The sequence below is a fragment of the Monodelphis domestica genome, chromosome 1 (assembly GCF_027887165.1).
Source record: "Monodelphis domestica isolate mMonDom1 chromosome 1, mMonDom1.pri, whole genome shotgun sequence".
Classification (NCBI taxonomy): domain Eukaryota; kingdom Metazoa; phylum Chordata; class Mammalia; order Didelphimorphia; family Didelphidae; genus Monodelphis; species Monodelphis domestica.
In genome coordinates, this window is record NC_077227.1 from 731,780,431 (window position 1) to 731,793,692 (window position 13,262).

A 13,262-nucleotide genomic window follows, 5' to 3' on the forward strand; every position below is an offset into this window, starting at 1 on the left:
CATTAAAGTCCTTGGTTCTCAATGCTCCTCATGTCATGAATGATTTTCACTTCTATGAGCCATGCCCAACAAAATAAAAGAAGGGATAGAATTTCATTATTACCTTCCTTCAATAAATAAATGCAAAACAAATAGATTACTAAATAAATAAATAGATGAATGAACAAATACGTACATAAGTAAGTAGAAGGGGTACTGATAATAGAATAACACCAAGAGCTTCAGAACAAGCAAGGCATGCTGACCATGGACAAGGAAACAACACCAATGAATTTGGATTCTAGGAAACCTGGGTTCAAATCTCACTTCTAAGATTTACCAATTGAGTAATTGTGGGCAATTCACAATTCCTCCATGATCTTCAGTTTCCTTATATTTAAAAATGGGTACAATAATGTGTGAGGAACAGACATCATAGGGTTGGCATTAGGCTCAAATGAGATAATATATGTGAAATGGATTGTAAATATTAAAGTGCTATAAAGATGTCACTTTTATTAAATGATTCAGTTCAGTAATGGGGAAAAAAAGTTCAGTTCATCATACTCTAAAAAGGAAGAGAATTATTTTATTAGTAGAATGTTTGATTTCTCAACAAGCTCTTTAAACACCATGGAAACATAGCCTAGACCATTTTTTTCAAGGTCAATATTTATTGTCAATGAATGGCATCTTCACAGGGTGTTGAGCTATATCTCCTCTGGAATCTGTGCCTTTTTTCTTCCAGTATTGGAAAGGCTATTGTGAAGAAGATGGATTACACTTGTTCTATTTGACTCAAATGGACAGCAATACAAAAGCTGGGACTTACAGAGATAGAAATTTAGGCTTAATGCCAAGGGAAAAAAATTCTAACAATTGAAACAGTGGAATTGGCTGCCATAGAGAGTTAGGTTCTCTTTGAAGGTGTTAAGTAAATATTAGAAGACCACTTGTCAGGGAAGTCGTAGTGGGGTTTCTTTTTCTGCTGTGGGTTGAGATAAATACTTGCTAAGCTGCCTTTGATCCCATGGTGTGCTGGAGCCAGCTCCTACTGGCTCATGAGAGCTGACTGTTAAATTTTCAGTGTGAATATTTAAACTTTGAAAACAGAAATGGTACAAATCAGAAAATGAGTTACTGCTTTTTTATTTTCTGGACTTAATAAAATGAAGAAAATATTAAAGATGCAAATTAAACTAATGGTTTTGTGGTGTATACTTTTTTGAGATGATTATTAAATGTTTCCTATCACATCACTTCTTCCAACTCTAAAATTCTTTGATACTATGAGCCTTATGTGAGACTTTAAAATCCTTCATTATACCCAGACTACCCTGAGGTCATTGCATAGGTAGGCTGACAGCTTGCCTTCTTGTGAACTCATATAGGCAGAGATATCAGCCATCTTCAACCCAAGTCCCAAACTTCCTTGGGACACAATTAATGAGAAAAATGTCCCAGGACCAGGGACAAGGGTAAAGGCAAGTTGTCAACAAATATTGCAGGAATAGAGTTTCTCAGCTGAATGAATTAGAGACAAGCTTATAAGAAATTGTCTTTTTCAGAGAAAATTCTAATAAATACTGATCAAATGTTGGCAGCATACAGGTCACCAGCAAAGGAATTCATGTGCTTAATGCTATTCAACTGACTGAATGACCCCAGTAGCAGTGATTTCAAGCATTCCCACCATATCCAGATTTCCTCTGGTTCTTGGTAGCAGGAAGTTTGGCTATGAAACTCAGAATGTTGATTTCCTTTTCTGTGTGTACTTTTTCCTAGGTAACAAAGGGCAAACTAGACATGAAAAGAGAAGGAAAGAAGGAAGGAAGGAAGGAAGGAAGGAAGGAAGGAAGGAAGGAAGGAAGGATGGAAGGAAGAAAGGAAGGAGTAAAGGAACTGAGAGAGAGGGAAGGATGTAAGAAGCAAAGCAGACAAAGAAAAGAAGGTATGAAGGGATAAAGAAGAAAAGAAAAAAGGAAATTGGAAAGAAGAAAGAAAAATAGAGAAAGAAAGAAAGAGAGAGAGAAAGGGAAAGAGAGGAGTAAAACAAGAAAAAATGAAGTGAACAACCTCTGAATATGTTGGTAGTCCTTTATAAAATGTAGGACTTCATTCTGAGGAACAGAAGAAACTCTGCTGATCAATGGCAGAGTAGTAGAGACTTTGACAGCTCCAAGTTGTTGTCAAAAGCATAGACAGATTCAATACCCATAGTGGTTGGGTTTTGCTCTGGTTTATTCGTCTCATATTTAGAGCCTCTCCTTCTTACTATAAATTAATCATTGATCCAAATGTTCTCCAATTCCATAAAGTCATTGCTTATATGGTCTTATTTGGTGGGAGTGACAGTACAAGGGAGGGAGGGGGAAGGAGAGCCCTGGTAAAAGCTGCTTCATCAATCTAAAGTTCTGTTATTAGTAATTCATTTGTTTCTCTAAGGTTTTCCTAGCCAGCTTGGACCAATGGAAAGAGTGCTGTATATGGAGTTGAAAGATGAAGATTTGAATCAATGTTTGGTCATTTACTATCTATGCGATCTTAGGCAATTCACTTCACATCTGGTTCGTTTCCTTCTTTTTAAAATATCCGGGTTGGAGGTTGGACTACATTACCTTGAAACTCCCTATGAACTCTAAATTTCTGATCCTATGACTTGGTCATCTGTATCAAATATGATTTTGAAGAGTTTCCTATTTAAATGTCCTTTTTTTTCCCCTGAGGGAGGGACAATGCAGGATATATCAATTAGCATTTAAGAGGGAAGTCAGGTAGAAATGGGGAACAGAAATGACGCTTTGAGCATGAAGCCAAAAACAGTCAAAAGGTCAGTTACAAAAGTGATACCACAGGCATATTTTACTAACTTTACCATTTTGTCCTAGTCAACCTCATTCGTTGATCAAACAGTCCATCTCTGAGTTAATGTGTCCGTGTAAGCAATTAAAGACTTGATCTTATTTCTAACTTAACAGTACTAATCTCCATCGCTGGTTTGACGTGATATAATTGCATTGCTAAAATTAGGCTGACTGAATAACAAATCCCTTCTGTTGCAAGTTAATTACACAGACCACATGAAGGACCTCAAAGCTTTTTTCAAGTCAACCCAGCAAATATGGAATTCTGTTCCCTTTATCCCTCTTGGTGTCATCATGTCTGGTGAAAAGTTATTCAAGGAACAGAAAACTATGAATGACATTGGAACACTAGCAACATGTGGGTTGGGTTGCCAAACTTGGGTATCAATAATAGGAAACAAAAATTTCTCGTAGGCAAGGATGCCTTTTTTATGTCATTTTTTTGTCTTCGTGTCTCTGACAGTTGTGACTCCTGACAATAAGTTACTATTATAAAAATGTCAATTGAATTTGAATTGAATTGCTTTGGACAGAATTAAATTAAATTGAATGAACTGAACTGCTGTGTGGTATGGGTAATACAGACATTAAGCAATCACTCTGGGGCATCATTCATTTATCTTTACAGAAAAGTTAAGCAAAGATACTTGGCAACATCACAGAATTTTGAATAGGAAGATATAATTTGATCCAAACACCTTACTTTCTTTTTATATATTAAATAATTAAGGCTTAGATAAATTAATTGAAATGACCAATATCATATAGGTAGTAACTTCGAGAACTGGGATTCAAGTTTTCTTGGCTTCCAATACAGTATTTTTTCTTCTATGTAATACTAATTTCCTAAGATAGTACCAGAATGTTCGATAAAATCCATTTTATTTTTTTCTCACTGAAACAATGTTGTGAAACTAAGCCTGCACCTACCTGGGTTAATTTTTAACTAAATTGACTGGTCAGTGCTCAACAAAGTCAATACAACCACCAATAGTTTGTTCAGTATTGTATGTGATCTTGTTTTCCTCTTTTTTCCCCCTTTTGTGAAATGGTTGGTCCTCTGAATGAATTAACTAAATAGCCTGTTTGTTAAGACATCAAAGAATTGGTTTAAATGAAAGTTTTATTTAATTTATAGGTTGACTCAGTAGATTGGTTGTTTTCCTTTTATGTGTCTATATTCCCAAGAAATCCCTTATTTTAATTAACTTCCCCAATTCATAAGTATCTGTGATGAAGAGTCAACAAGGGATAATGGAAAGAGCCCTCCTTAAGCTTGAAGTCAGAAGTCTTGTTTTCAAATTCCATTTCTTTTGATCACAAAGATTGTTTGACCCTGGATAGGTCTCTCTATCTCACTGAGCCTCAGTTATTGAATCTGTAAAATTAAGATAATAGGTAATAATAACTACCTAATATAATTGTAGTGAGGACTGAGATGAGTAAAATGTTTTGTATTTGGGGATGGGATGGATTTGGGGATGGGATCTGAAGATAAAGCATGCCCTGATGTCTAGGGACAGGTAGCAAAGTTAGTTGGGGAGGAATTAATATCACTTAATAAAAAATATGAATAAAATAATTAGCATTTCTATAATGCTATAAAGTTTGCAAAATGCCTCCTACAGGTTATTTGATCAGAATGTCATTTTATGTATTTGGAATAAGGGAGACTATTTCAAGGATGAAGTAAGAGAATAATAGAAGCATCACTTTAGATTTGGGGAAGACCTTAGAAGATATCTACCCTAATTTTCTCCTTTTAGAAATATGGAACCTGACATCTCAACAGGTTCAGTGATTTTTACTATCATCAGATGGGTATTAAGTAGCAGTAGCAGTATTCAAACCTAGGGCCTCTGATTTTTGAATATAATATTCTTTCAAGATACCACATAGCCTGAAAATGAATTAATACGAAGAATCACTTGAAGGTCGAAAGAGAATTGTATCATGATAGAGACATAATAGAATCAACTTATTGTCTAGTCTTATAAGGAAAGGAAGCAAGATTATTGGGCATAAAGAAATCACTCATCCTGATTCAGTAAATTGGGAAAAATTGAAGAAAGTGAGGCCACTAATGAGGTTACAAGGGGTGTAGGGTCCCCATATGAGGCATAAACAGAGCTGTTCAGTCAGTTCAGAGGTATAAATGAGCTTGTTCAGAATATGGGAAAGGTTCTAGTCTGCAGCAGAGGGACACTGTCTAAGAAAGGAAAGAACTGAGTTGGCTTGGGATCTAGAAGAAGTAAAGATGATCAAATATGGATAAACGGATTGGACATGGTGGTAAGGTCAAGTAGTTTCCATCTAATGTGGAAAAACTAGATGGTAGGAATTGGGAATCAAGTAGGAAGAGGGTGAGTCTAAAGCAGAATATTGACAGTTTCTGAATCGCATACTAAAGGAGACTAGAGTTGAGGCAACTCAACAAACAATTATGTTAAGTGATAGGGTCCAATAAAAATCAGAAACAATTCCTGCCCTCAAATTGCTCAGGCCTCTTGCAGAGAGACATTTGAAGGAAGTTGGGAAAATCTGACTCAGGAGACAGAGCTGAGGAGGAACTAGAAGGAGGGAGAGTTGGAAACTGATATTATAAGATATATCCATTGAAAAGATATGGAGTAATGTGATTGAATGTTGTGTATGAGGACAAGCAAGTAGTCTAGTATAAATGGATTCTAGAGTGCAAAGGGGACAGGTATTCATGCTATTTATGCCATGTGGATTAGGGGCACAATGCCCCCACAATCTGGAAAATACACATAAACGTTTTTGGACCTTGTTTTGTAGCAGAAAAGGTAATTGAGATGCTTACAATAAATTATTATAAGTTTTGGATTACAAATGCATTTCTTAGTTTCTAAACTTTTCTCTGTTGTCTGTTGGCCTTCATATGTCATCTGTGGCTTCAGAAAAACTATCTCTCCACCAAATTCTAATTAATTTCTTATGCTAAACTATGATGGGGAAAGGTGTGATTTAGAAGGAATAACTTTAATGTTTAAGAAATTGAGGGGGAAATGGGGTCATGCAGTGTTGTAGAGAAGTCAATAGAGAGCCAGGCTTGAAGGAAGGGATATCTTCCTGAGTTCTAATCTGGCTTCAGACACTTACTAGTTGTGTGACCATAGGCAAGTCTCTTAATCCTATTTCCCCCATTTTCTGAATCTTTAAAATGAGCTGGAGAAGGAAATGGCTAAATAGTCCAGTATCTGTCAATGAAACCCTTCACGACGTCAAAGAACTAAAATAACTGAATGGCAACATCAGAAAGGAGTCAGTTTACAAAGGGATTTAAAATATAGAAAAGAGGACTTTATACTTGATCCAACAGATACTAGTGAGCCATTGAAATTTATTAAATAAGAAGTTAACATGATCACAGCTAAAACTTGAGAAAATCATTTGACAGCTGAGTGAAAGGAAAATTAAGAGAGTGAACTGATGTGATTTAGGAAGACTCTCCAGAAGACTACTGACATCCTTCAATTGTGAGGCTGCTTTTCAGACTATGCTTGAAGTTAGACAAAGGTTTCATTCTGACTTTTTAAATTCACAGTTTGACATTCCTTACATGGTCATTTTCAGATCTTCTCAGTTTTCTCTCCATTTACTTACTGTTTGCTGAAGCCCAACTCTTTCCACCATATTGTTCACTCATTCCTTTGCCGTAGGGACTTCTTTTAAAAACTTAATTAGTAATGAAGCAAGTCTTCCAGACTTGGGGCCAGAAGCACCCCAGTTTCAAATTAAAATTCCTCCCCCCCAACTATAATGCAAACTCCAACAACAGGGAAATGGGTTCGAGTCAAGAACACATGTGATAACCAGTGGAATCATGCGTCGGCTATGGGAGAGGGAAAGGCGGGGGGGGGGGGGAGGGGAGGGGAGGAAAAGAAAACAATCTTTGTTTCCAGTGAATAATGTATGAAAACGACCAAATAAAATAATATTAAAATTAAAAAAAAATTCCTCCCCCCCATTAAAATCACTACTTGATATCATCCCTTGACTCTTCCCCCCAGAATTTTCCTCCTTTTATGAGCCCAGTAAGTGTTTCTCATCTTCTCAGAGTTGCCTCTGCTCTCAATTTCAACCTGTATTGCCCTCACTATAAATTTTCAATTCCATAAGTTCATAGGATTATAAATATCAAGCTAGAATGGACCTCCAAGGTCATCTAACCAAAACCCCTCATTTTACATGAGGAAACTGAGGTCAAGAGATGTGTCTGGCCCAAAGTCACATAGATATTATGGATCTGATAAATAATTTGAATCTACTCTCACTCCAGTACCACCATTCCCTTCCCCTGTCATCCAATAGTTTCCAATCTTCCAGTCTCCCATCCATCAATATAATCAATCAAATTAGCAATCATTTATTAAGTCCCAATTGCAGGCATTATCCTTCTTTAAGACACAACCATATAAACATGTGTACTTTAACCCCTGTCTCTTTTAGTAAAAATAACATCGGAGAGCCTTAGTACATTTAAAATCTTTCACATTTGAGTTACATTACCCTAAACCAGTTTTCTCTTATATTGAATCCAGGTGCAATTGAAACAGTACTAGAATAGCTTAGAGTTCTAATTCTGCTTCTGCTCCTAAATTATTTAGCATAGGTAGTGATAGGGATGGTTTAACCCATTCACAATTTAAGGGGTATAGGAGCATATTGTACTGATTGACAATTCTATTGTATTTCTTTTAATTACCCATGTGTGAGTGCTCTTTACCCAATTGGAAAAAAAAAAACAAATAAATGATTGAAACAAACTCAGCATTATGGCATCATCTGTACACTATCCTTGATCTTCCATTCTCAGAGAACCTAGGAGATCAGAGTGGCTTACTCTGAGAAAGTAACTCTTTTCATAAAAGCACTTCAAGGGCTGGCCAAGGTCTTGGCTTTTTACTTACCCTTGCACTCTGTCCTGCAATGAGCTGGTCATCCTCAGTCTGCACACTGGTCCGGCTGCGCACATCATAGTCTTCCTGTTCAAAGTCAGAATCGTCTTCTAATTCTTCTGGAGTCTATAGATAGAAAGGAAGAGGGTGAGACAGACTCTTTAAGGAGCCTACAGCAACCCACATTATGGGGCTTTATTGAAACCAATACTTTCCCAGGGAAGAGAACTTCTATCTCTTTCCTTGAACACTGGCTGGGCTACAAAGGCAAGTGCTGGCTAAAATAGAATCATTTCGGAATTGAATTTCCCCAGGTCCTCTTCCTTAAATAAAAGTCATTGACCATTGCTTATTATAAGTTGGACTTTTAAACATTTGGCTTAAGCTAGAGTGATCCAATCTGAAATAAAAAAAATAGTACAGAAGTAATGGTGGTTGTGTGATGGTCAGACCCAAAGAATATGAAAATCCAAAGTTAAAGTTAAAAGGGATCTCAGGGGCCATCTAATTTAAATCAAATTGGAAAACAGGATTCCAGTCACGGTATGCCTAACAGGCAGACCTCTAGTGTACGGGAAAGACTATTTTCTGAGGCCCTGAGGCAATCGAATCTAGTTTTAGATAATGCATTCAATTATCAGGAAACTCTATAATGAGGCTTTCTGTAATTTCTAGTCCTTTTTCCTCATTTTACCCTAAGGGAGCAGGTAAAACAAGTCTAAACTCTCTTCCACATGACAGCCCTTCTATAATGGTAAGAGACAAGGTTCTGGTATCAGATGAGCTAGATTCAATGCCCCCCTCTGGTACTTACTATCTAAGTCATCTTTGGCCCACTGAATTTCCCTGGACCTGTTTCTCCATGTGTAAAATGAAAAGTGAGAACCAGATCAATTCTAAGGTTCCTTTCTACCTTAAATTGAATGTTTCACAAAATATGTGGAGAGCCAAACTTTTCCCATTAAGTCTTCTCTCATCTAGATGAAATGTCTCTTATTATTTCAATCTTTCTTCACAGCATCATCTTCTCCATCCTTATTAAATATCTTAGCATCATAGCTGAAAAGAATCTTGAAGCTCATTTTATTGTAACTAGTTGCACTTAGGTAGTCCTATACTTCCAAGTCATACATTCCTTCAAGGAGGATGCACTTACAATATCAATTGCTTAAATTCATACTGACAATCACAATTGTAATGGATTTATATGGTTCTTAATATACATTATATCATTACAAAAACCCTTGGAGGAATATACTCCTTTGTGCCCATTTTCCAGATGTAGAAGACAAAGTTTAAGAGACATTCACTATGATCATATGGCTAATGATTGCCAGATAGACTATTTGAACATAGATCTTTCTGACTCCACACTAAACATTCTATCTACTGCACTGTTCTATCTTTCAAGTAGTAGGGGATATTCCAATGTTGATTGTCACCTGTATAGTCTGACCATACCATAATATTAAGCAGACAAGGCTCAAGTTCATAGGTTGTGTTGGCGATTCTGTCTTCTAGGGGGATTCTTTCTATGAAGAGCCTTCAGGATGAGCTGGTCTTATCCAATATCCTCCCTTGTCCAATTTCTTTGTTTTTACATTAATTGTTCCCTGAAATTCTATCTTTAAAGGAGGAATACATAAATTGTGAAGAATTTGAGCTGGGGTAGCCCTAAAGTTTCTTCCCAGTCTAAGAATGTATGGTTCTAGACTTATGGAGGAGGAAGGAAGGAAGTAGCAAGGCTATTGGGGTGGTATTGAGGGTACCATGATAAATTTAGACAAGTGGTCCCATATAGTAGGAATACAAACGTTCAAATAATCTGAACTCATTAAGAGCTAATTGGCTAAACAATATGGTATCCTATAAAGGCAACAGAATAATATTGGGTAAAAGGACCACTAAGATCTTTTCCACCTCTAAATCTACAGGATAATTCTTCCAAATAATTAGCTCAGCCCTTGGTGTTCTGTGTAAAGATTGCAATTTTTCATGTAATACAACTCAATGCTGAGCTCCTAGAAGAGTCAACTCTGACCATGTCTAAATGAAACATCATCATTCTTATTCTTTCTCTTGTCTTATCAACTTAACTAATATAAAGAGATAGACCATATACCATATTGTGAAGGGTGCTTTTATGTAATGAAATGACTAATATCAATTTTCAAAAGAAAGAGTTGTCATTGACTACATTCATAAAAATCCATTTATAATAGATCTTCTCAGATTATTTTCTTCTTTATTTTGCTATCTGAGATTTAAAGTATTAATTGATTTTTTCTGGTCATAAAATACTTCCCTCATGGAAATCATATATTCTACTAAGCTTCATTATAATGGTAAGATCTGCATAACTATAGTCTTCATAATTATTGACCAAGACACTGTCGAGGGTCCTCATCTACAAGGAGGTTTTATAGCTACTTGAAGGAAACTCCAAACTTTCATAATAGAAGATTCAGTTGCAGATTAGATCAAGTTCAAATAAATTTAATACACATTCATCAGTCATCCATGATAGAGAGCATAGGGTAACTATGCGGCGGACTGGATGGAGAGTTGGGCTTAGAGGCAGGAAGATCTGAGTTCAAATCCATACTCAGAAACTTCTTAACTCTGTGATCTTGGGCAAGTCACTTATCCTCTGTCTCTCATCTTTGGAGAAGGAAATGACAAACCACTCCAGTTTTTTTGACAAGAAAATCCCATGAACAGAGGTCCACAGGATCAAACAGCTTTGAACATGAGTCAAATGACTGAACAACAAATACAGAATAGAGTCTTACTTACTAAGGAAGATGCAAATATGGGATGAAACATTAGTCCTAGATGGAGGTAACAAGCTGACCTAGTCATATGACACATACATATTTGGCTATGATACAAAATAGGAGTAAATCATGACATATGTGTGGCGCTTTGGGACTTGGAAAGCTTGCTTTGCAAAACAACCATGAATGATAGAAAATATTTCAGTTCTGAGAAGCTAAGCTTCCAGGGATACACTGTGAGAGTCAGATCCAAACCAAAGTTAGTTAGTGGTAGGAGGTAGAATGCCACAGGGCAAAGGAAGACCTGATTTCCAAAGTCAACTATACCAATCCTGAACATATGGGAACATTAGCTTTCTTATTGGTAAAATGAAGGCGGGGGAGTGGACTGGATGCCTCTTAAAGTTGATTCCTCCACTAAATCTTATGATCTTTAACTAGATCTAGACATCTATCTCTCTCTCACCTTGCACATTTATAAGTGAAAGGGTTTTGAACCAGAGTGCAGGAAAATATAGGAGAGAACCAACTAAGGATTCTCTGTAAGGAAATAAGCATGAGGTTAGCAGAGAGAGTGCCAATACTACAGTAGGTGAACCTTGGGTTTAAATCCTGGCTCTGACATTTGCTGTTACCCTCTCTGAAACTCAGTCGCATCATCTGAAAAAAGGGAGCAATAATCTTCAGTACTGAGGCTCACATGGTTGATGTGAGACTCCACTGATGTAATACAACCAGGAATGTGTTGTGCAAGTGCTAGCAATTATTAATAAGTAAAATGTCCTATCTGGGTGGATAATGAGAGAAAGCTATATGGAGGAGCAAGCATTTGACTTGGATTTCAACAGGCAGAGAAACAGAGAGGGCTACCAGAAGCAGTTGGTAGAGCAACAGATGAAGGGCTGGACCTAGAGTCAGGAAGACTTGAATTCCGATCATCCTCAAGAAGTACACTGCTGTGTGAAGTTGGACAAGTCACTTAGTTTCTTAATTTCTCTTTGCCTCAGTTTCTACCTCCCGTACCTATCAGTACCTTTCTCCAATAGTTTTTAAGAGAATCAAATAAGATGATTGTAAAATGCTTAGCATAGTGCCTGACAAATAAGTAAATGGTATATTAATGTCATTGTTACTGTAATTATTATATCTGGCCTCAAATCCTCACTTCCTGTGTGACTCTGGACAAGTTACTTAAACTTTGCCTCAGTTTACTCAATTGTAAAAGGGACTGGAGGACAAAAGCATTTATCTAGTATGTATGTGTCAAACACAGTACTACAATGAAGGTGTAAAAGGAAACAAAAGACAATCCCTGTCCTCCAGGAGCTCACAGTCTAATGATTCAGAAGGGGCAAGGCTCTGTTTAGAGCTCAGCAGTTGAAGCACAAAGTTCAGAATCTGCTAAGAGGGAGATGAAGGGGATGGCTAAAGTTATGAGGCAGGGGCTAGAAATAGCTGCTTAATTCACAAAAAAAAGGATTCCTTCTAATAGGATGCAAAGGAGGATGCAGAAAGTGGTTGCAGGATGTCCCAATGGGTCACTCCTCTTTGCTTTTAGGATTCTATTCATAGGAAGCTGCTGTAGGAATCCATGGGTATGATTGGTAATGAGGGCCTGGTCTAGGATGTGAGTCAGGAGAACTGGGAACTAGGAAGATCAACACATTGAGGCCCAGGGCACTATGATCATGAATATTGAAAGCTAGTGGGTGTTCACAGAGTCCCTTTTGGCACACATGGTTGCTTCTCTCTGTGGGGGAATGATCTGCAGTATAACCAGTGTGTTATTCTCAGTTCCCAGCTCACAGAGATACACGGCTTTTCCATCACTTGTTTTCAGCCCTCATGGCAATGGATCAGGTTTTGTTGCTAATGAGCATAGCCAGAGCCAGCATGTTGCCACCAGGGTTTTGCCTCTCGTGGCCAAGAATGGAGGAGGTGAGGTGGTGCTGGGGCTGGATATGGGATAGTGTGGCACAATGGGGGCGAGGGCTGATGGAGAACCATGAGAAACAAAGAAGCAGAGTGAGGAGGATTAAATCTCCTACATTAGCTGGCATGACAAAGAAAAGGAAATTAATCTCTCATCCTGGTAGGCTGTGCTGTGGCCCACTGAGGGTCATGTTGACATCACTTTTTGCTTCTAAGGTTCTTGATAATTATGCTGGTAGAGCTAATTTATCTGATAGTGATGGATTGCCTGCACAATTTGGTCCTCAAAATCCTGCATCAAATGAAATGATGAGGAACTTCGATGGTGGTAGTGACCTTTTTCCCCTCTCCTACATCTCTATTGATTTTGATCAAGGTGCCATAATTGCAAGTCATGGCTCTATTAATGAGACCATGATATTCTTGGGAGGAAGCATGATATATGAAATGATACATAGTTTATGACTATAGGGTCATAGATTTGTAGGTAGAAGCAGCCTCAGAAGTCATCAAGTACAACTCGCTCATTTTATAGATGAGAAAACTGAGGCACACAGCTATTAAGTGGCTCGCCCATGGCTACACATCCATTGATGCATGATTTTCTGATTGGGTTTCCTGACTCCAAGTCTTGCATTCTATCCATTGTACCAACTGGCTGCCATGGTATAATGGGAAGTCTTGAGGTCGGATCTGAGTTCTGCTTCCTATTACCTATGGGATATTGGGTATATCTCTCTCTCCTAAACCTGTTTTCTCATATATGAAAGGATGTTAGATGATCTTAA

At 37.5% G+C, this 13,262-nt stretch overlaps 1 protein-coding gene across 5 annotated transcripts in view; it reads right to left on the reverse strand.

Moving 5' to 3' along the window:
* CTNNA2 (catenin alpha 2) overlaps positions 1 to 13,262 on the reverse strand; it is a 1,548,366-nt gene that overhangs the window by 83,056 nt on the left and 1,452,048 nt on the right. For all 5 annotated transcript variants that reach the window (XM_056824737.1, XM_001364449.4, XM_007477790.3 and 2 more), the window contains exon 14: positions 7,778 to 7,891. In XM_056824737.1, coding sequence (XP_056680715.1) covers positions 7,778 to 7,891 — 114 coding nt within the window. The remainder of the gene's footprint in view (positions 1 to 7,777; positions 7,892 to 13,262) is intronic.